The sequence below is a fragment of the Camelina sativa genome, chromosome 9, assembly GCF_030686135.1.
Source record: "Camelina sativa cultivar CO46 ecotype springtype chromosome 9, ASM3068613v1".
NCBI lineage: Eukaryota > Viridiplantae > Streptophyta > Magnoliopsida > Brassicales > Brassicaceae > Camelina > Camelina sativa.
The window spans coordinates 33,795,342-33,816,706 of record NC_141888.1 but is presented as its reverse complement, the minus strand read 5'-3'; the positions used below and the strand labels follow the sequence as shown (position 1 = coordinate 33,816,706).

The 21,365-nt window shown below is 33.9% G+C and overlaps 6 protein-coding genes across 7 annotated transcripts; 5 read left to right on the top strand and 1 right to left on the bottom strand.

The window, feature by feature from the left end:
* Positions 1 to 448: 448 nt before the first annotated feature.
* LOC104712645 (MLP-like protein 31) lies at positions 449 to 1,552 on the top strand. Its single transcript, XM_010429581.3, has 2 exons — positions 449 to 728; positions 1,006 to 1,552. The coding sequence occupies exons 1-2, from the start codon at positions 515 to 517 to the stop codon at positions 1,278 to 1,280; spliced, it is 489 nt and encodes a 162-aa protein (XP_010427883.1). The 5' UTR covers positions 449 to 514; the 3' UTR covers positions 1,281 to 1,552.
* A 2,198-nt stretch (positions 1,553 to 3,750) lies between these two features.
* Positions 3,751 to 7,812, top strand: LOC104712644 (MLP-like protein 28). Its single transcript, XM_019229407.2, has 2 exons — positions 3,751 to 3,985; positions 7,485 to 7,812. The coding sequence occupies exons 1-2, from the start codon at positions 3,820 to 3,822 to the stop codon at positions 7,760 to 7,762; spliced, it is 444 nt and encodes a 147-aa protein (XP_019084952.1). The 5' UTR covers positions 3,751 to 3,819; the 3' UTR covers positions 7,763 to 7,812.
* Positions 7,813 to 8,948: 1,136 nt separating this feature from the next.
* Positions 8,949 to 9,896, top strand: LOC104712643 (MLP-like protein 31). The gene is made up of 2 exons (XM_010429579.3): positions 8,949 to 9,290; positions 9,409 to 9,896. Exons 1-2 carry the CDS (start codon positions 9,053 to 9,055, stop codon positions 9,684 to 9,686), a joined length of 516 nt encoding a protein of 171 aa, XP_010427881.1. The 5' UTR covers positions 8,949 to 9,052; the 3' UTR covers positions 9,687 to 9,896.
* A 1,661-nt stretch (positions 9,897 to 11,557) lies between these two features.
* On the top strand, positions 11,558 to 13,268 carry LOC104712642 (MLP-like protein 28). Its single transcript, XM_010429576.3, has 3 exons — positions 11,558 to 11,940; positions 12,084 to 12,569; positions 12,677 to 13,268. Exons 1-3 carry the CDS (start codon positions 11,742 to 11,744, stop codon positions 12,952 to 12,954), a joined length of 963 nt encoding a protein of 320 aa, XP_010427878.1. The 5' UTR covers positions 11,558 to 11,741; the 3' UTR covers positions 12,955 to 13,268.
* A 794-nt stretch (positions 13,269 to 14,062) lies between these two features.
* Positions 14,063 to 15,693, top strand: LOC104712641 (MLP-like protein 34). Its single transcript, XM_010429575.3, has 3 exons — positions 14,063 to 14,516; positions 14,639 to 15,124; positions 15,262 to 15,693. Exons 1-3 carry the CDS (start codon positions 14,270 to 14,272, stop codon positions 15,537 to 15,539), a joined length of 1,011 nt encoding a protein of 336 aa, XP_010427877.2. The 5' UTR covers positions 14,063 to 14,269; the 3' UTR covers positions 15,540 to 15,693.
* Positions 15,694 to 18,360: 2,667 nt separating this feature from the next.
* On the bottom strand, positions 18,361 to 21,296 carry LOC104712639 (uncharacterized). Of its 2 annotated transcripts, none has more exons than XM_010429573.2 (8): positions 20,541 to 21,296; positions 20,194 to 20,457; positions 19,804 to 20,113; positions 19,508 to 19,714; positions 19,202 to 19,401; positions 19,007 to 19,119; positions 18,785 to 18,928; positions 18,361 to 18,661 (listed from the first exon to the last, which is right to left on the bottom strand). In XM_010429573.2, exons 1-8 carry the CDS (start codon positions 21,072 to 21,074, stop codon positions 18,586 to 18,588), a joined length of 1,848 nt encoding a protein of 615 aa, XP_010427875.1. In that variant the 5' UTR covers positions 21,075 to 21,296; the 3' UTR covers positions 18,361 to 18,585. The 2 variants fall into 2 exon arrangements, with proteins under 2 accessions (XP_010427875.1, XP_087321234.1); XM_087465108.1 differs by having other exon boundaries at positions 19,804 to 20,109; positions 20,541 to 21,271.
* Positions 21,297 to 21,365: the final 69 nt, after the last annotated feature.

The following is a 21,365-nucleotide window of genomic DNA, read 5'->3' as shown; positions in this document are numbered from 1 at the left end:
AAAAATATATGTGTAAAACTCTCGGTTTGGTTATACACTTATACTGATTACTGAAAAGCCGGAACAAGTAGGATTGAACGTAGTGTTTTTTTTTTTTTTAATTTAGCATGGACCACTACAAATTCATTAGTGTCATTTTCTTTCTAATCGTTTCGTAAAAGTCAGATTTAGTGATGAAATTCTGACACAAATGTTTAAAATATACATTAACAACTAACCGAAAGTAGCGTCGTGATTCATGTATGAATAGATCGTTTCATGAACAACGCAAGTAATTGTTTCAAAAAGAAAAGAAAAAAAAAATGCAAATGTAATCTTATAGCTGAGTCATACTAATGGACTCGTGACCGACAAGAAATGTAATAATCATAGAATAGTTTAATGAATAAATTAAACTTTTAACTTTCTTCAACAGTTTCTCAAATCATTCATCTACAAATAGATGCTAAAGAACTCACTCCTCTCTCAAAACCTATTCCCAGATATCAAGATAAGCAAATCGAAGGTACAAAGAATGGCTGCCGTGACGAAAACCGAGGTTTCTAGTTTGGTGGGGAAGCTTGAGACAGACGTGGAGATCAAAGCTTCGGCTGGAAAGTTCCATCACATGTTCGCCGACAAACCACACCATGTCTCCACAGCATCTCCGGGGCACATTCAAAACTGTGAACTGCATGAAGGCGAATGGGGCAAAGTTGGCACTGTCGTCATCTGGAACTACGTTCATGGTAAGTCAACTTTATACACATTTTTTAAATCGGAATTAATTAAGACTAACATACACGAGGTATGCATCCTTCTAATTAATTATGTAGCGTAAAAATTTCAACATATCTAGCTAGTTGATCTTGGACAGTCACTAAACCACTATCATCACTTGATATAGATCCATGACTGTAATATCATTATTTGCATACACATAATATGTTTATAACTGATATTTGTTTTGATTATCAAACTCAAAATTCAACCCAATATAAATAAAGTGTTAACAAATTGATGTAGATGGGGTTGCAAAGGTGGCGAAGGAGAGGATCGAGGCGTTGGAGCCGGAGAAGAACCTTATCACGTTCAGGGTCTTAGAAGGTGATCTGATGAAAGAGTACAAAAGCTTTGTGATAACCATCCAGGGGACTCCTAAACATGGAGGGCCTGGAAGTATAGTACACTGGCACCTTGAGTATGAGAAAATTAGCGAGGAGGTTGCTCACCCTGAGACTCTTCTCCAATTCTGTGTCGATATGTCCAAAGGGATCGATGAATATCTCTCGACCGAATAATGGGGATTGCTCCTTTTGTGTGGCTTTGTAAGTGTGTACGTCTTAAGCATGTCTGTTTAAAGCTAGCCTGTACGTAAAACTGCAGTAAACCATGAGCCGTGACCGAGTTTGGGTAAGATATAGTATACTTCGGTGTGTGTTTGTATGCAATAAATAATGAGCTGTGCTACATATATGTATCAGTCATGTAATGAAAGCGATCTACTCTAAATATGTGTATAACAGGTGTATTATTTGAAGAAAATAAAAGTGTATTATGGTGTACAAAAAAAGTGTATTATTTGTTTTTTTTTTTTCAAAACAAATATTTTATTAATTGCAAAGATCAATACACAAAAGTTGTGAGAACCTTGACATAAAAATTGTGAGAGCCTTGACGGTGAATTTACAGAGTTTATGTAAAAATTTCTAAATATGAGATTATCTTTGGCGAGATAATCCGCAACATAGTTACAAGAACGATTTACATAATGAAACGAACTTGAGAAAAAATGGATGTCATGCACCAAATTCTCTATCTCACTCCTTTTATACTCTCAATTAATAATTTTGATTAGCACTTCGCAATCACCTTCAAAAATTATTAAGGTATATCCCATGTACCCAAATTTGTTGTATGGCGGCTAAAAATGCTTTAATTTCCGCTATCAAAAGAGAAAAAACGCCATATAACTGTAAAGATCCCCAAACTTGAGCAGCATCCTCATGGTTTCTCATTATCCAAACACCTCTAACTTGTAATAATTGTTGATTAAAACCTGCATTAAAATTACATTTTACGTTACACACGAATTGTCCGCTGATGTCCAACGTGGATGTTGTATCAATGATGAACCGTGCGTAGATAGCCTCTCCGGGAGTAACGATGTACTTAGCTAGCCATTCATTCACTTTTGCCATTGATTTCAGAACTGTATTATAAAACTGTGAAGCATCTGATATGATATATAATTGCATAATAATCCTTATCTTTTTTTTTTCTTTCTAAAAAGGGTATTAATTTTTGTCTTTCTGCCTTAATTTATCGAAGAACCCTTCTGTATCACATGGTATAAATGGAGATATAATGGAGAAATAAAGAAAGATGTAAGGAATCAAAGTCATTACAAAATAATGGATCAACTAAAGATTTTGTCAACTTAATAATGCGGATAGAAGACTATTAATATCATCGTACCAACCCAATAATGTGATTATTATATTGTAACATATAATAATCAAAGTAGACTCTGGAAGAAAAAACAAAAATCAAAGTAGGATGAAGACTAAATTTAAAAAAAAAAAAATAATAATATATTGTAATTATGTAAAAGAAGGTAAAAATAAAAATGGCTAAATAATTATAAAGTTCTTAACTTACTTAAAATAATTATAAAATTAGATTTTATTTGTTTGTTTATTCATTATTTATTTATAATATATATATTTAGATAAAATCGCATGTTTATTTAATATTTTGTGTCAATATATATATATTTTTTAAGGGCATTAGATGAAATATAATGATTAAAATTTTGCAAGCTGAGAAATGGACAAGACCGGAAGCGAATTGGATCGGGTGTAATTATGATGCTTCATTTATCAATGGAGATATAGAACATCAAGCAGGTTAGTTAGACAGAGATGACAAAGGTTTTTTACATGGGCGCCAACCAAGCCAATGATTTAGAGTACAAACTGCTCTTGAAAGTGAATATCAAAGACTAATTCAAGCAATGCAACATAGTTGGAGCAAAGATATCGAAGAATAATTTTTGAGGGTGACTGTCAAGAGTTACACAAAAGTCATCACAGGAGAAGTCTTAAATATTGGGGAGTATAATTGGATGAAGAGCAGTTCCGCTGGATAGGAAGACAACAAAACAAACCTACAGATAAGCTTGCTGAAGCTCCCAATGCCACACAACAATTCTAATTCATATTTCACTTTTATGTTCCAAGCTTAATCACAGAGTTTCTACATACAGACTTTTGTAATTCAAATATCAGTTAAGTAATATAATAGATGCTAAAAACGACGATTAAAAATTTTAATAATAATAAAAAAATATAAATAATAAATGCATTCTGTATATGTCAGATACATTCTAATGTCTTTATTTTTTTGTCTTTTTTGTTCCAATCGTTTCATAAAATTGCATTTAACGTTGAAAAATGAAATGGTAACGTTAATCATTAATGTTTAAGAATATAACGTCGTCAGCAACTACCTGCTGTAAATAACAAAACATATAATATATTAGCAGAGACTTAGCAGCAACTGCGAAACCGAAAGCAGCGTGTGAAAGGTATGATTGATGAGTTGATAATTTTATGAACAATTCAAACAATTATACCGCTGACTCATAATGATGGGATCGGGATCACATGAAACACAAGTAATCAAGAAATTATTCTAATGAATAAAATTCTCCATTTCTTCATCAGTTTCTCTACCATTCCACTACAAATAGAGGCTGAGGAACTCAATAGACGACTCACTCCTCTCTCAAAACTCTTTTTTCCCCCAAAAGATAAGCAGATCGATCGAAGGTAAAGAATGGCTGAGGTGACTAAACCCGAAGCTTCTAGTTTGGTTGGGACGCTTGAGACAAAAGTGGAGATCAAAGCTTCGGCTGGACAGTTCCATCACATGTTCGCAGGAAGACCACACCATGTCTCCAAAGCATCTCCAGGCAACATTCAAGGCTGTGATCTGCATGAAGGTGACTGGGGAAAAGTCGGCTCTATTGTCTACTGGAACTACGTACATGGCAAGTTAACCTTATACACACTTTTATATCAGTGGATTCTAAAGTGGAACCAATTGGGTTGTCTTATTAGACTCTCGCTAAACTGTTATCACTTCCTTTCTATTTTAATACCTCTGGGATTTAAAACGGAAAAAAAAAAAAAAAAAAAAAACTAATCTTCATAGACAAGTCAAGTGCAACCTATATTACATAATACCCGGAAAAAAAAAGCGTTTAGAGGAATCTATCCCTTAATATTTTCTTTTATATATGCCCACTATATAATATATGCTTAGCTTTATGATATCGCTACAAGAAAATAGTGCTATTGCCACGATATTTTTGCAATGATCGAATTCGTTAAGATTTTGTAACATTTTTTTGCTACATTTTTGTAATGATGAATGCACGTAACAATTTTATTACAAATTTATTGCAACTTAGTGACAAAATTGTCCATTGCATTTTTTCGTTACAAATTAGTAACATTATTACGACATACAAAAATATCTTGCAAATTTTGCAAGAAATATTCAACGGTTATGAGTTGTTGCTATTTTGCAAGAAAATTTGAGTAAAAATATGTGGTAAAATATGTGACACATTTGTTACTGTATTTACAACAATTTATACCTTTTTGCAACATATTTTTTTTTAAAATAAATTTACCTTAATATATATTATATTTTTAATTTAATTACTAGTTGAAATCTATAATATTTTGTAAATTTATTAACGTCTGATATATGTTTTTTGATTGAGTTGGATTATATATAATTTGTATATTACTTACTCATTTATAATATAAATTTATGGTAACTTAAGCTTGTAATCCGAATGGAGACTTCAAGGATATTTATATATATATATATATATATATATGTGGCTTTAAGCATGATCATCATTATCTAAGTAAATAACAATATATTAAAACAGATATAACAAAAGAGTTTGATCATTATCTGTTAAGTATAGGACTAGGAACGTGGCTTCCTTCTCTCATATTTTCACAAAGATAAGTTTTTCTTATCAAACTCTATTAAAGATGTAGTGGAGGTACGTACAACTATTATCTTTTCTTTATTTTGAGATCATGGGTAAATAAATCATCAACATATCCAATACCAAAGCTCTCCCAATTTCCTTGTTGATATCAAACTCTTCTTCATCTTGTTCATCATGTGATTTGTTTAAATCCAACTTGTGGGCAACATATGATTTTATCATGTAAACATCCCTTGAGTATTCACCTTCTTCTTTATTTTTTAATGTGTTCTTCATGTTTTCTTCTTGCTTCATTTTGATTTAGAAAAATAGATGAGAAAAAACCAAAGAAATCGTTGGAGTATTTTATAGAGTAGTATGTTTTGATAGAATACTAAAATCTAGGGAAATATCAAAACAAGGATCTCCATATCATAGTAATATTTGTCCTCCATTGTTCCCCGCCACCGTTTGCCGCTTCCATTTTTTTTCATTTTTCAACACATCTAAAAAATCTGGATGATTACCTAACTCCCATATTTTACGTTCAATGAAACAAGTATTTTCAGCCTCTTCCCGCTTGTCACCTCTTATATTTTCAATAATACTTGAAAGATTTGGATAAATCCAGTATTATTCAGTATCAAAGATTTTATTTTATTCTCTGCTTATATAAAATTAACGACGTAGTTTACCAAAACACAACACATTAGCAATCATTGTTTCTTCTCCAAAGTAAACACACTTCTCCATTGATCTATTATTAGCTTTTGTGTGAAGTAGTATAATATCTGATTAACTATTATATTCTCCATTGATAGATGTTTTGTTGCATGTGTGGAAGAAACTAGTTTGATTATGTTTTTATTTTCCCCCACGATTTTTTTTTTTTATTTCAGTGATAGTTCTATGTTTTGTTTTTACGTAATTAGCTTTTGGTTTGTTTAACTTTGTATTTTTGTTCTGCAAGTGTAAGTTTTCTTTTAGTATTAATTAATTTATTATTTCTAATATATATTTAGATGAATCCTATGGAAAATGAAGCTCAAGTTCAAGGAGGTGCTCTTGTTTTAGGTGTTCTTAATCCATCCAGAGTGAATGGAGCCTTGTGGTAAGAAAAAATAACAATTTCTTTGAATTTTTTTGGTTACTATCATTTCTGTAACTAATTTTGTTTCATTTGTAGGTTTAAGCGTGATAAGAAAAATAATTTGATCTGATTTTCCTGGTCCATATCGAAACTACTCAACAATACCAATAGCTGTTAAGGAGCGATGGTTTAACACATTTAGGGTAATTTTTTTAATTTTTTTTAATTTTCCTTTCTAGAAATCGTTATAAAACTCTACTTTCATATAATATATATTTTTATATTTTTTTCAGAGAAAATTCAATTGGAATCCCATCATTGAACATGAGGTGCTTACAATGTTTCACAAATGTGCTGCAACTAAGCTAATTGATATGATTAGCCGAGTTAAAGAAAGGGGTCAACAGCCATATTGGATCCTTGATGATCAATACAAAGTTCAGGGGTTAATACCTAGGGGAAACAGCCAGTTTGTTCTATTATTTTTAATACCTAGGGGAAACAGCAAGTTTGTTCTATTATTTTTAATTTTTGCATTTTGAATTATTTTAATATTTTATTATTTAATAAAATTCTTTATTTCTTTCATTGTTTTTTCCGATCATAATATATATTTAATAAAAGAAAGTTTTAAATAAAAAATTATAATTTAACAAATCATGTGCTTTATAATTTAACAAATCATGTGCCCAACAAAAATATAGAAAAATATTGTGATTCATATTAATGTTGCAAACATTTATGACTATGTATCATTGTAATAATGCAACAAAAAAAAAATTGCAGTGGCAATATTTTTGCAACATTTTTAGTTGTGAGCATCGTCAAAAAATATATGCGACGAGCGTATATTTAAAAATAAAATTACTACAAATTTACAATATTTTTTATTTATATTTTACGTAGCATTTATTTACGACAATATATAATTACATTAGACCGTCGTGATTATACCACTAATTTGCTGCATAAATATTGTTGCATTAATACAACAGATATAGCAATATATTACTTCGTTGCAAATTTGTTATAATATTTGCTATATTTTTTATGTGGCAATAATTTGTAACAAATGGAAGTTGCAAACATACATTACAATTATACGACAAATTTACTACAAAAATAATGTTGCATTAATACGATAACATAGCAATGAGTCTATTTATTGCAAATTTTGCAATATATGTGCAACAAATACCAATTTGCAACGTTCATATAACCACAATAGAAAATGTTTCTCATAATTATGTTGCATTTTCAAATTTGCAACAAAATATGGAGTTATTACAACAAATTTTAGTGTAGCTATGTGCTTATAATAAGTTGTGTTGTACTAACATTCAAATAATATACTCAAAGTCGTCCTTCTAAATAATTTATATTAAATAATCGGTGTAGATGGGGAGGCCAAGGTGGCGAAAGAGAGAATCGAGGCGGTGGAGCCGGAGAAAAATCTGATCACGTTCAGGGTTATAGAAGGTGATTTGATGAAAGAGTACAAAAGCTTCTTGCTTACGATCCAAGTGACCCCGAAGCAGGGAGGGCCAGGGAGTATTGTGCACTGGCACCTTGAGTTCGAGAAAATAAGCGAGGAGGTTGCTCATCCCGAAACTCTCCTCCAGTTCTGTGTTGAAGTCTCCAAAGAGATCGACGAACATCTCTTGTCCGAAGAATAGAGGAGAGAATACTCCTGGTGTGACTATAGTCCTGTTCGTACATGTATCGTGGGATTGAACTTGAAGCATGCACAGTTTAATTTCTCTCTTTGAAACTGCAATAAATAAATGATCTCTGTGTTCGACGTATGTGATGGTCTAAATGTATTTATGTATCTGTATGTGTTTTGTTTGTTTTCGTATAATGTTTTTCAAAAATATATATATGCATGTGATATGTCATATGAACGTTTGGATAATATTTTTCATAGTTTTTTTCTTTTCAAAAAGGCCCAGTTTATAAGCTAATAAATACATTACAAAAGGTGGTAACGAACCACAATAGAGTAACAAGCTCATTAATCTAAGCAAACCAGTTGGAATAAGTTACATCCAAACTAGAGCATAAATAGGCTTCATATCATGAATTTTTTTTTTTTTTATTGAACGATGGTCAAGGAGTATTAACTGTTCCAGAGAACCACATCTATAAAAAGAGTGCGAGGCGATTCGATTCTTTCTTTTTGGTTTATATTAGGTTTAATCTGGTTTAGTGTTTTTGTTAGCCGGTGAAGCAAACAGTTAACCGTATAAATCCAAATCCATGGAGAAACTATGATTTTGGGGAATTTTAGCAATAAATTTTTAATTCGGAAAATTTTAACAATAGAACATACTATTCAGGTAGATATACGAGGAGGTTTATAGTTATTGGTGTTTCTGGTACGATGCAATACTTAAGGAAATAGATCGTCGATCCGTATGTTGCTTATCAATATATTGATCTGCCGAATGAGAGAATGAACCAAATTTTTGTGAATACAGCAGTGATCTCTCTCCACCCATACCACGTGCAATTTTTACTGTTTCCAGTTTATGACTTTAGATGCAAATAACGCATTGAATAAAGAAACTATATATTCATTATCCAATAACATAGTCACTGAATTTTGTTTTATTTGCATAAGAACTTACGTGCCTTCTTTAACGAACGACATGTTCTCTCTTTGAAAATACTTATTTATGGATTTTTTAGCGGAAATACATATATATGCCAAGGCTGCAGTAACAAATTTGAGTGATCTCTAGATCATTTAATTTATATGAACAAAACCTAATTCAGTCTTATCCTTTACAAAAATTCAGTAGGTGAGACAAAATAGCAATAAATAAATATTTGTTTTCTTCTTCAACCGTTACGCCCTCACTCCTCTACATAAAGAGGTCAAACTTAAAGAACTCAAACGGGACTCATCATCTCTCAAAATCCTTTAAATTTTCAAGATAAACAAATAAACGAGAGAGGAAAAAATGGCTACTAAAATGGTCGGGGCTGCTATGAATCCAGTGAAGACAGAAGCGTCTAGTCTGGTTGGGAAGCTTGAGATAGATGTTGACATCAGAGCTTCGGCTGGGCAGTTCCATCACATGTTTGCCGGGAGACCACACCATGTCTCCAAAGCATCTCCAGGCAAAATTCAGCGTTGTGAGCTGCACGAAGGCGACTGGGGCAAAGTCGGCTCTATTGTCTTCTGGAATTATGTTCATGGCAAGTCAATGCTATATTCATATTTGTTTACATAGATTTCAGAGTCATACCCAGACATATATATATATATATATATATATATATATATATATATATATTTATACTATATTTTATGCAGATGGGGAGGCAAAAGTGGCGAAAGAGAGGATCGAGGCAGTGGAGCCGGAGAAAAACCTGATCACTTTTAGGGTGATAGATGGAGATTTATTAAAGGAGTATAAGAGCTTTGTGATCACTATCCAAGTGACCCCTAAGCAAGGTGGACGTGGTAGTGTGGTGCACTGGCATGTCGAGTATGAGAAAATTGACGACAAAGTGGCTCACCCTGAGACCTTCCTTGAATTTTGTGTCCATGTCTCCAAAGAGATCGATGAACATCTCCTGAACGAGGAATAGATATAGTACTCTTTAAGATTCTGATGTCCATCCTAGCTATGTGCATACATATAAATATGTCTGCTATGAAGCATGCATGTTTTAGTCTATGATGCAATAAATAAGGAGCCTTGATAATATGTGTGATATATGAAAGTAGTATATATACTATAAAATGTGTGTATGTATGTTTAATATTATTTTCAAAATAAAAGCTTGTGATCAGTGATATATGTTTGTGGATAAAATCATGATTCGTCCCTCCGGTATCATGAAAGTTACAATCATGCATTCATTGCTTCCTCGTTTAATATAAGTCTCTTGTAATGGCGAGTTCTATGAGCTTCATGTTAATGTATCAAAAACGTGTTATTACCATTAATAAAGCATGCATATATAATATTGGAAAAAGTGTTACAAGTCCATATATATAGCCAAATTAGACGTAAAAGGCCAAAAGAACGTAACTAAAACCAAACAGATTAAAGACAGAAAAAAAAATCAGAGTATAAGATTAAACTTATAGAAAGAAAGCAGTTTCTTTTTTAATTGAATGATCTATTTATCTTATTTGAAAAAACAATGAGTGAACGTATTTGAGTTTTAATGCATGTTTAACGAAACAACAGTTGAAGACCAACACATGTAATCTAATGGTTTATGTTAGAGTTGTTTTTAGAGGACAATACTTTTTCCAATTAGCGAAAATACAAAGAAATACTCCCTCCGTTTTATAATATAGGATGTTTAGAGAAGTATTTTTGTTTCATAATATAGGATGTTTTCAACTTTCTATGCAACTTTTAAACTAAATTTATATTTTATATTATGCAGACTTATTTATGATTGGTTAAACTTTTTAAAAATAATTATTTCTTAATATACGTGTTTCTACTAAAACATCTTATATTTTGAAATGGAGGGAATATTAATTATTAGACATCCCACATTGGCCGTATGACAAGATATGTCGAAAAATAATGACATAAATATGCCACATCCCCCTCAAGAAACAGTTAGTTGAAAAGGATCGTACCTATTTTCTCTGAAGAAAAACGTGTTGATAATGCGTTATTCAACTCTTCAATCGAGCATCCATTGATTTTTTACGACAAATTGAGATTTCACAGTTTTCAAAAGTTATATGTGTTGGGAAAAGTGTTGTCAACGGACATATCACACAAACTTCCAACACCTAGACTACCGAAAAAGTGATCATGAAGGCCTAATTTTCTCAATGTCGTTTTTGTTACATATTTTTATTCCAATTACTACTATTTCCGAATTATTTAACAAACAGTTGACATGTCACTTTTTTTCTTTTTAATAATTGTTTTCAGGCGATCACTATTATTTTCCGTCTAAATGTCAGAAAGTTAATAATAGTGTAATATTTTCCCAATTATTATACCTTTTTTCTTTTTCTTTTCACATTGCAAAATCGAGATCCCCAACATTCATTTGTTATGTTCGAGACCTGGTCCGAAACAAGCTGGCTTCTCTCACTGTATGTCCCTGTAGATTTCATTGACAACTACAAACACTCAGACCTGGTTAGTATTGTAACAATCAACTGCATGAGTATTTACTTTGAGGTTCCACGCACGGACTAACAAAATTCAATTCCTACAACTGCATGAGTAAATTACTTTCAGGTTCCACGGACTAACAATATTCAATTCCTACCAAACCTTTCGGTTAATCGAAACGTGCTTAAAAGTGTAATTTGTCCTACGAGTGGTTCTCTGTAATATTTTGTAGCCAACTTATATTTAAAAAGTAACAAAAAAAAACCACGCTGGCAAAACTGAAACACTAAATTTTTTGGTTATTTGTAAAAAACAAATAGATAAAACACTTATAAGAAGATAAATGTTTTAGGTGAAAATCTTAGTGAATATCTTTATGGGTCATAACGATGGGATTGTACTCAAAATCAAACCAGTGTTTTCTTCTTCTAGATATGCTCACTCATTCCTCTATATAAAGGACTATCGAAACCCCAAGGAACTCACAGTCTATACAAAAAAACCAAAACCTCAACCTCCTCAATAACATCATACCAGCCTTTGAAGAATGGCGGAGGCATCTAGTTTGGTGGGAAAGCTTGAAACAGACGTGGAGATCAAAGCGTCGGCGGAGAAGTTCCATCACATGTGGGCAGGGAAACCACATCATGTTTCCAAAGCAACTCCAGGCAACATTCAAGACTGTGTGCTGCACGAAGGCGACTGGGGCAAAGTTGGCTCTATCATCATCTGGAACTACGTTCACGGTAATTCAATGTTATATTCCTCCTTTTCACATATAGCCAGTAGATGTCAAACTAATTAATACTCAGAAAAAAGTTAAACTTATAAGTATTATATGTGGGAATTTAAAAGGTAAACGCCTACAAATATTAAATGATTGGTGCAGATGGAAAGGAACAGGTGGCAAAGGAGAGGATCGAAGCCGTAGAACCAGAAAATAACTTGATCACGTTTAGGGTTTTAGATGGGGATTTGATGAAAGAGTACACGAGCTTTGTGACAACGATCCAAGTTACCCCTAAGCATGGAGGGCCTGGAAGTATTGTGCACTGGCACCTTGAGTATGAAAAAATTAGTGACGAGGTAGCTCATCCGGAAACTCTACTCCAGTTCTGTATCGAAATCTCCAAAGAGATAGACGAACATCTTTTGGCCGAGGAAGAAGAGGTGAAGCAAACAGAGACGTCCAGTTTGGTGGGGAAGCTAGAAACAGACGTGGAGATCAAAGCTTCGGCTGAGGAGTTCCATCACATGTGGTCTGGGAGACCACACCATGTTTCCAAAGCAACTCCAGGCAACATTCAAGACTGTGTGCTGCACGAAGGCGACTGGGGCAAAGTTGGCTCTATCATCATCTGGAACTACGTTCATGGTAATTCAATGTTTTTTTTTTTTGGTTATATTCATTTTTTCATATATAACCAGGATATTTCAAACTAAAGTTCAGACAAAAGTAATGCCTATAAATACGCGATGCAGATGGGGAGGCAAAGGTGGCTAAGGAGAGGATCGAGGCGGTGGAGCCGGATAAGAACCTGATCACGTTCAGGGTTATAGATGGTGATCTGATGACAGAGTACAAAAGCTTCGTGTGCACAATCCAGGTGACCCCTAAGGATGGAGGGTCAGGGAGTAATGTGCACTGGCACCTTGAGTATGAGAAAATTAGCGAGGAGGTTGCTCATCCCGAAACACTCCTCCAATTCTGTGTGGAGGTCTCCAAAGAGATAGATGAACATCTCTTGGCCGAGGAATAGAGAAGATCTCCTCGTGCATCTATATGTGTGTCAGTGTGTACTTTATGTTCAGTAGTATTTGAGTTCAAATATAATGCAATTAATAAGGACTATGAGCCATGCATGTCCGAGTTTGTGAGATTTATAGTGTGCTGTGTGCATGAATATATGTGTATTAAGATACGTTGGAAATTGTAAGTTTGAGCAGCGACGTGTAGTGCTATTATGTAGCTACTACAATATGTAATTTTGTTATGTTTGCTAAAGCTAATAGTGTTGTTATGTTTGCTAAAGCTAATAATGAAAAAAAGAAGAAAAAAAAAAGAATACTGATATATTGATATTTGTATATATACTGGGACATGTCGGGGGATCTTTCATCCCAATTATATCCATTGACATTATTGTGCACATATATATACGTACGTTACCATTTCATAGTCATATCTACGTATAACTTTACGTTACTGTTGATCATATATATCATATAACGAAATGGTTGGATCCTTTTTGAGTTAATAGTTAACGATATAGTTCCAAAGAAATGTTTTGGACAAAAGCTTTAAACACGTAAAACACAAGTGGGTGAACAACTTAATCATTTAAGATATAGCAATATAATGGAAAAGCCATTCTAATAAAATTATTGAATATATTTTTTTAAGCCAAAATTCGTTAAAGCCATGATTAGACTTAATAATAAACAAGCAAATAAGAAAGAAAAAAACATCCGGGCCATATTTTAGAAAAATTATAATGGAGAAAATAACCATAATGTATTAATGTTGGGCTGTTGTCAAACACCATACCCAACAGGAAAGAGCCATACTCTGTCTTGCATTTGACAATGAAAACTTTAGATCTGGTTTCGAGGGTACCAAATTACTTGTTCAAAGGAGACTATTAAGGTTCAAAGGACTATAATAAAAGTCAATTTTCTACCACAATCCTCAAACTTGACACTCAAAACGAACTTAATAGTGTAGTTTTTGTCCTAATTAAAGCTTCACTTAATTGTACAAAATAAAAAGGACTTGAAAAATAAAATCTAGATATACAATCATAAAATTACAAGAGTAGGTTACAGGTGGCAAATATTTAATGGTAATAATTTAGTTATTTATACCTTAGAGTTATCGTTTTGGTCAGGTGGGTCATGATAATGCATGGGATTGTGATCACAATAATTGTGTCTTCTTCTCCTAGAGATGCTCACTCATTTCTCTACATATAGGGCTATAGGGGGAACTCTCAATATATCTCACCAAAAACAAAACCACTCCCTCTTAAAAAAACATCTAACTTCTTCAAGAAAATCAAATCAGCCGTGAAAAAAATGGCAGAGACGACAGTAACAGTGGCACCGATGGGAGTTGAGATGAAGAAAACAGAGATGTCTAGTTTGGTGGGGAAGCTTGAGACAGACGTGGAGATCAAAGCTTCAGCTGGACAGTTCCATCACATGTTCGCGGGGAAACCACATCATGTCTCCAAAGCATCTCCCGGAAACATTCAGGGTTGTGACCTTCACGAAGGCGATTGGGGCAAAGTAGGCTCTATCGTCTACTGGAACTACGTTCATGGCAAGTCAATGTTTTATAAACATTATTCATATGTATTTGTACTGTTTTTATCTCAGATCCGTGTGTACGTGCATATGTGGAAACTCAAAACTAAACCTAGAAATATTAAATAAATGGTGCAGATGGGGAGGCAAAGGTAGCAAAGGAGAGGATCGAGGCGGTGGAGCCAGAGAAGAACTTAATCACCTTTAGGGTTATAGAAGGTGACCTGATGAAAGAGTACAAAAGCTTCTTGCTCACGATCCAGGTGACCCCAAAGCAAGGAGGGCCAGGGAGTATTGTGCACTGGCACCTTGAGTATGAGAAAATTAGCAACGAGGTGGCTCATCCCGAGACTCTCCTCCAGTTCTGTGTTGAAGTCTCTAAAGAGATTGACGAACATCTATTGGCCGAGGAAGAAGAGGTGAAGCAAACAGATACGTCTAGTTTGGTGGGGAAGCTTGAGACAGACGTGGAGATCAAAGCTTCGGCTGAGAAGTTCCATCACATGTTCACTGGGAAACCACATCATGTCTCCAAAGCATCTCCAGGCAACATTCAGGGATGTGAGCTTCATGAAGGCGATTGGGGCACAGTGGGATCTATCATCTTCTGGAATTACGTTCATGGTACGTCAGTATTATATACACTTTTTCATAGATTTTTGTAGTCAAAGATTTTAGGAGAGTGCGACCGTTTTGTTTTCAATGACCGAAAAAGAGATGAGTCTAGCTTAATTATATTGATATTAAAACAATTGGTGCAGATGGGGAGGCAAAGGTTGCGAAGGAGAGGATCGAGGCGGTAGAGCCAGAGAAGAACTTGATCACGTTTAGGGTTATAGACGGTGATCTGATGAAAGAATACAAAAGCTTCTTGCTCACAATCCAGGTGACCCCTAAACAGGGAGGGCCAGGGAGTATTGTGCACTGGCACCTTGAGTATGAGAAAATTAGCAACGAGGTGGCTCATCCGGAAACTCTCCTCCAGTTCTGTGTTGAAGTCTCCAAAGAGATCGACGAACATCTCTTGGCCGAGGAATAGAGGAGAGTACTCCTCCATATGTGTGCCTTAAGTTTGTTATATGAATGATAATGCAATAAATAAGGACAACTAATTAAGCTATATATGTCCGAGTTTGTGAGATATGTAAGTGTGAGTGTGTATGAATGTTATATGCAATCTTTTTACGTTTGAATTGTAACTTTAAGAAGCGACGTGTAGTAGCTTGATCATCATGAGGCTTATATATATATATATATATATATATATATATATATATATATATATATATATAGCCGATCCCAAAAATATACAAGTATGTTATGTAATTATGTTTGCTAATAATATAAGTGTTCCCTATATTTATGCTATCATCACCCCTTTGTAAAGTATTAGATTTTTTTGTAAATGACATTTAAACCCAAAAAGAAATAATAATAACAATATTAAGATAAAAAATAGTTTGAACGATGAATTCAACCAATATATCTGTATTATTGGGACATGTATGCAGATGGACTTTTAACATTTCAACTTAGTGATGTCGGGGATCTGTCATCCCAATTACTTCCACTGATATTATTATGGTCCACCAAATATATGCACATTGTATACATAATCAATGTATAAGTATTATGAGGATTATGTTACGTACGTTAATGTTGGTAATAGAAGAAAATGGTTAAGATACTGTGTTTGGGAAAATTCCGAAAAAAACCGCCAACTATTTAATATTTGCCAAAAAAAACCATGAATTTTTTTCGTTGCCAGAAAAATACATAAACTATATTTTAGTTGATAAAAAATACACGAACTATTATTTTTTCCAATTTCTCTTCTTCTTCGTTACGACCGTTAACGGCATTATGACGGCATTACTATTTTTAAAAAACATTCCAAAAAAACACAAACTATTTACTTTTGCCAGAAAAATACATGAACTTTTTTTCTTTGCCTGAAAAATGCATAACTTTCTGTTTCTTATTTTTCCATTGACAATATTAGAGATCATAACTCATAATTTTCTCTATTCTCTTGAACTTCATACAAGTTTTCACTACTATTTAGGATAACTAAATTCAAATTCAAGAACAAAAATAGACAATTAGATTATCAATTTCCAAATTTCTCAATTAGTATTGTTTTTGCACAAATAAATGGTGAATCTGGCTAGGTTGTAAGAGTTGATATCCCACGAAATGGCTATAGTCTATGATCTCGATCAAGTTTGCATACACCAACCCATTTGATGATTTAGACTAGCATCATAAACGGTAGGTATTAAATTAAAGAGATGAATATTTTATCAAAGGTATACAAAAGTCTACAAAGGTGGAGATCTCATGAAATTTTAGAGTTTAAATGTTGATGAAGTTTCAAAATTTGTAAAGTCGGTATAAATCCAAAAACAATACTAATTGAGAAATTTAGAAATCGATTAATCTAATTGTGTATTTTTGTTCTTGAATTTAGTTATCCTAAATAGTAATGAAAACTTTTATGAAGTTCAAGAGAGCAGAGAAAATTATGAGTTATGATCTATAACATTGTTAATGGAATAATAAAAAATGTAGAATTATGTATTTTTCAAGCAAAGAAAAAGAAGTTTATGTATTTTTCTGGCAAAAATAAATAGTTTGTGTTTTTTTGGATGTTTTCTAAAAATAGTAACGCCGTCATAATATCGTTAACGGTTGTAACGGAGACGAGGAGAAATTAGAAAAAAATAATAGTTCGTGTATTTTTTATCAATTAAAAAATAGTTTGCGTATTTTTCTAGCAACGGAAAAAAGTTCATGTTTTTTTCTGTCAAATATTAAATAGTTGGTGTTTTTTTTTGAGAATTTTCCCTTTTGGTTAATTGGCAATTTCTGCTTCAAAAAAAAAGAAGTTAATGCGCAACTTTATTCCCAAGAAAAACCAAATGTTTCGTACACAAGCCTTTAAAGTTGAATTAAATATGTAGACACAAGATTGGGTGAGCAATTAACAAAAAAAAAAATTGGGTGAGCAACTGAGCATTTAAGATAGATCATAATGAGTGGATTGCGAGGGATGCTTTGATATTTCAGCGGGAATCACTGTGCAAAAACAATTCCCTTCCATGCAAGTATGCAACCTTCGAATTTGATCACAGAGATTAAGAGCTTGGAAAAAACTACAGAGTGTATTAATGACCCTAGGCTTCTTAAATGTGGTGTTCTTGACTGCATAGGACTCGTTCAAATGATTGAACACTTAAAAGGAGGCTTTAATCGAGATATAGAATTCAGTCCCATGACCTCTAACGAGGTTGCGTATAGGTTGGCAAAGAAAACACTAGAGTCTGACTTGTATCAGTATTCGATCGTTTTAATTATCCTTAGGTGATTGCATAGTATAGTGGACATCAATTATTCAATCTTGCCAAATAGTAATTCAAAAATGATTGAAGAGTTGTTGAGTTAACAGAAAGTAAAAGATAGTGCATAATTATTCGAAGACCAATTCAAAATAATGATTGGATATTTTGTAATAAAAAAAAATGAATTAACCGATGAATATAATAAGGGAATTAGTAACTAGGTTACTGAAAATTCGCTGAAGCTAGGAGATAATTTGGTTGGGAAGGTAAGGTGTTTCAAAGATTCTCAAGTGTACTCTATCCAATCAAATATTCAAAATTTTATAGCTTTTAATTATTTCAAAATCTCTGACAGGTTGTGTAACATTTTGGTCATAACCGCCGTGAAAAAAAAAGATTCATGAACAATTTGCTATAAACGTAGTTCTAGAAGACTATAGAATAGAACCGGAAATTTTCACACAAACTTACCCGAAAAAACACTGAAGTTGATAAGTAGTATCATATCTACGGATTTCATTTATTTTGTTGAAGAAAGTTTTAGGTCAGACATTATAATGGAAAGGACAAAACGTGATAATCGTTCCCAAACATTATCACGACGTTCTGCAACAGCCAACGGTGTCAGTCGTACACCAAAAGATATATAAACTTTATTTACATAGTACGCACTAATTAAAAAGAAACAATGCGTAATGGTTCAGGTTGTGGTTTAGCTACAAATTTTGTATTTAACAAGGGCCTTCAAGATTGACGTCCGATGTAATTGTCGAAGTCACTTATATCCAAGAATCTAGCAATCCCACTAGCTTCAAGAAACCTGATCAACGAAAACCACATATCAACTCACTTTTCATCAAACGTTACTTATTAAAACCATATCTTTCAAATAATTATGAAAAATACTTAATTATTAGAATTTAAAGAAGAAATAAAACGTTACTGGTCTCTGAAGACTCTTGTCATGGAGAGACATCCACCAGAAAGCATTGATTGCATATTAACAGCAATGTTAGGGTTATGAATACTCTGCCTCATATGCACCCAACCATACTCATCCCCACTCTCTTCATCACTAACTCTTGCCCTGAATTTCTCAATTATTAATTGAAATATAAGCATTTACTATCATATTATATAAAAGAATCTCTGAGAACATTAATACCTATACATGTGAGCATCAATTGCAGATGGATGATCATTTGAGTCCACCAAACAACCTTCATTCACCCAACAATCCCCACACGAGTCCAGTTCCCACCCTTTAAGTTTTCCTTCCTAATAACCATTTTATTTGTTCTACAATTATAATTCTTAAGCCTACAACTACAACCATAACCAAACGATAGAGTTATAGTACCTCGATGTATTCTCTGAAAGTCTCAATGGCTTCAATGCCTTTTGCTTTGGCATCTCTTGGCTCTGACAAAATATTTAACCGCAGCTCCACTGCTTCTAATGGCTCTTCAAGATCTTCAATCAGACTACCGATACCTTCATTTGATCCGGCTAGTCTCATTCTCACCATTTCGATAATGATCTTCACCACCATGTATGCACCTACAATGTATCCCAATCTATTAAAGAAACAAACATAACAATAAAGGTCATGATGAACTTTATTATCACTCATTCACCAATTGGAACAAAATAGTAGTAAATTAACCATCGTCCAAGAAGTGATTCTCCTTAACAGCACCATGTCCTGAAGTTTCCATCATGAGATGAGTCTCGATGCCATCTTTGTTCAGCTCTACTCCCTTGTCAATCACGTTTCTATACCCTACTCTGTACAAACAATGCCTCCCCCCTCGCTCAGTTATAAACTTAGTTAGCCCCATACTCGTTCTTGCGTCAGTTACTACTGTACTCCCTATAACCATACTTAAAACACTATATTATAACTCACATTGATTAATCAACCAAAGATAAGGATTAACAAACATCATGAGTTTAACCCACCTGGATGTTCTTTTAGCACAATAGCTGACATAAGAGCAATGAGCTTATCTCCGTTTATAGGGTTTCCTCTGTTATCCACCACTCCACTCCTGTCAACATCCGTGTCAAACACAACCCCGAGATCCGCTGAGTTCTCAAGAACCGCGGCTCGGGTGTGTGACATTGCGATTTTGTTTTCCGGATTAGGAATGTGATTTGGGAACATCCCATCTGGATTTAGATAGAGCGAACCAAATGTATCGGCTCCTAACTTGTCTAGAACGTCCCAAGTGAAGAACCCTCCTGACCCATTACCCGCATTCACAACTATCTAACATACAAAAACCAAAAAAAAACTTTATCATTTGTCCAAACTTTTTGAGACAAGGGAGCATAAAGCTAGACTCTTGCCTGAAACCCTTTGAGTGGAGTGTCGTAGTGTTCAGGGTGATTGATTCTCTCTTTAATGATTTCTCGAAGATGCTTAGAGTAAGCGCTCATGAAATCAACTTGCTTCGGTCGAGTTTTGATCAGTGTAGAGACTTTACTCTGCCTAGTAGCGTACTTCCGCGCAGCTAAGTCACATATCTTCTCCACTTCAGGAGACGTTAAGCCTCCTCTCTTGGTAAAGAACTTGAGTCCATTTCTTGTATACGGCAAATGAGAAGCCGTCATCTTCAAAATCACAATCACACATTTGAATCCATTCATTACCAATTGATTTAGAGTTGAACTCTTTAAGGTTAGAAATGCGTTACCATAATTGAAGCGTCGTATTCGAATGGAGACAGTAACGTGCTCATGAAGCAAGCTGGAGTAGTAGCTAAACCCATGTCAAAAGCTAAACAGCCTGCACGACCTAACCCGGCGAAAATAGCTGTACTTAGCTTCCCACCGGAAACACGTGGATCCCGTCCGAGAGAAACCTTGATGACACCATTTGGATTACCCTCAGTTGCTGCAACCCATTCTCCAAAGCTCTCTGCGATAGCTTCAACGGCTGCAGGCGTTAGGTCAACAGTTCTGCCTTTCTCTCCTTCCAATGCGACTCCTCTCACATCAGAACCGTTTTGCAACCGTCGAATCTGGTCCATATCTTCGTCGACACTGCTCGTTACTTCATTGAACTTAGTGGCATTTGAAGATCTTGTTCTTAAAGGCTTAACCGAAGGAGAAGCTGGTGAGAATGATAAGAAACTTCGTTTGACTATCCCCGGTGAAGAGAAAAACAGAGCTGTTTTTGAGATTATAGTTTTAGAAGACATTAAAGATGATGTTGAAGTCGACGCCATAGCTTTTGTAAGTAAATTTGAAACAGAGTTCTAAGTTTCAGATTTGAAGGCAGAGATGAGAGATCCCAAAGCAAATATAATTTCCAGAGGTTTAGATATTTGCAATCTTGTTTGTATTTGTGTTAGAAGTGTTTTTCAAATTTGGGACTAGAGATGGATAAGATTCGTAACTAAGATGTAACCATAACCTTACGTTTGAATATCTCTGCAAATTCACATGTTTTTAACAAAAACCAAAGAGAAAATAAAATAAATAAACAGCAAACAAACTTCCAAGTTTATTAGATTTTT

Bases quoted from the DNA above. Each gene is read 5' to 3' on its own strand.
- LOC104712645 (XM_010429581.3), top strand. From the start codon at position 515: ATGGCTGCCGTGACGAAAACCGAGGTTTCTAGTTTGGTGGGGAAGCTT. The intron at 729-1,005 runs GTAAGTCAACTT...AAATTGATGTAG, and splicing joins CATCTGGAACTACGTTCATG to ATGGGGTTGCAAAGGTGGCG.
- LOC104712644 (XM_019229407.2), top strand. From the start codon at position 3,820: ATGGCTGAGGTGACTAAACCCGAAGCTTCTAGTTTGGTTGGGACGCTT. The intron at 3,986-7,484 runs GTGACTGGGGAA...TAATCGGTGTAG, and splicing joins AGGCTGTGATCTGCATGAAG to ATGGGGAGGCCAAGGTGGCG.
- LOC104712643 (XM_010429579.3), top strand. From the start codon at position 9,053: ATGGCTACTAAAATGGTCGGGGCTGCTATGAATCCAGTGAAGACAGAA. The intron at 9,291-9,408 runs GCAAGTCAATGC...TATTTTATGCAG, and splicing joins CTTCTGGAATTATGTTCATG to ATGGGGAGGCAAAAGTGGCG.
- LOC104712642 (XM_010429576.3), top strand. From the start codon at position 11,742: ATGGCGGAGGCATCTAGTTTGGTGGGAAAGCTTGAAACAGACGTGGAG. The intron at 11,941-12,083 runs GTAATTCAATGT...TGATTGGTGCAG, and splicing joins CATCTGGAACTACGTTCACG to ATGGAAAGGAACAGGTGGCA. The intron at 12,570-12,676 runs GTAATTCAATGT...TACGCGATGCAG, and splicing joins CATCTGGAACTACGTTCATG to ATGGGGAGGCAAAGGTGGCT.
- LOC104712641 (XM_010429575.3), top strand. From the start codon at position 14,270: ATGGCAGAGACGACAGTAACAGTGGCACCGATGGGAGTTGAGATGAAG. The intron at 14,517-14,638 runs GCAAGTCAATGT...TAAATGGTGCAG, and splicing joins CTACTGGAACTACGTTCATG to ATGGGGAGGCAAAGGTAGCA. The intron at 15,125-15,261 runs GTACGTCAGTAT...CAATTGGTGCAG, and splicing joins CTTCTGGAATTACGTTCATG to ATGGGGAGGCAAAGGTTGCG.
- LOC104712639 (XM_010429573.2), bottom strand. From the start codon at position 21,074: ATGGCGTCGACTTCAACATCATCTTTAATGTCTTCTAAAACTATAATC. The intron at 20,458-20,540 runs GTAACGCATTTC...GTGATTTTGAAG, and splicing joins AATACGACGCTTCAATTATG to ATGACGGCTTCTCATTTGCC. The intron at 19,402-19,507 runs GTTAATTTACTA...GATACATTGTAG, and splicing joins GAATCACTTCTTGGACGATG to GTGCATACATGGTGGTGAAG.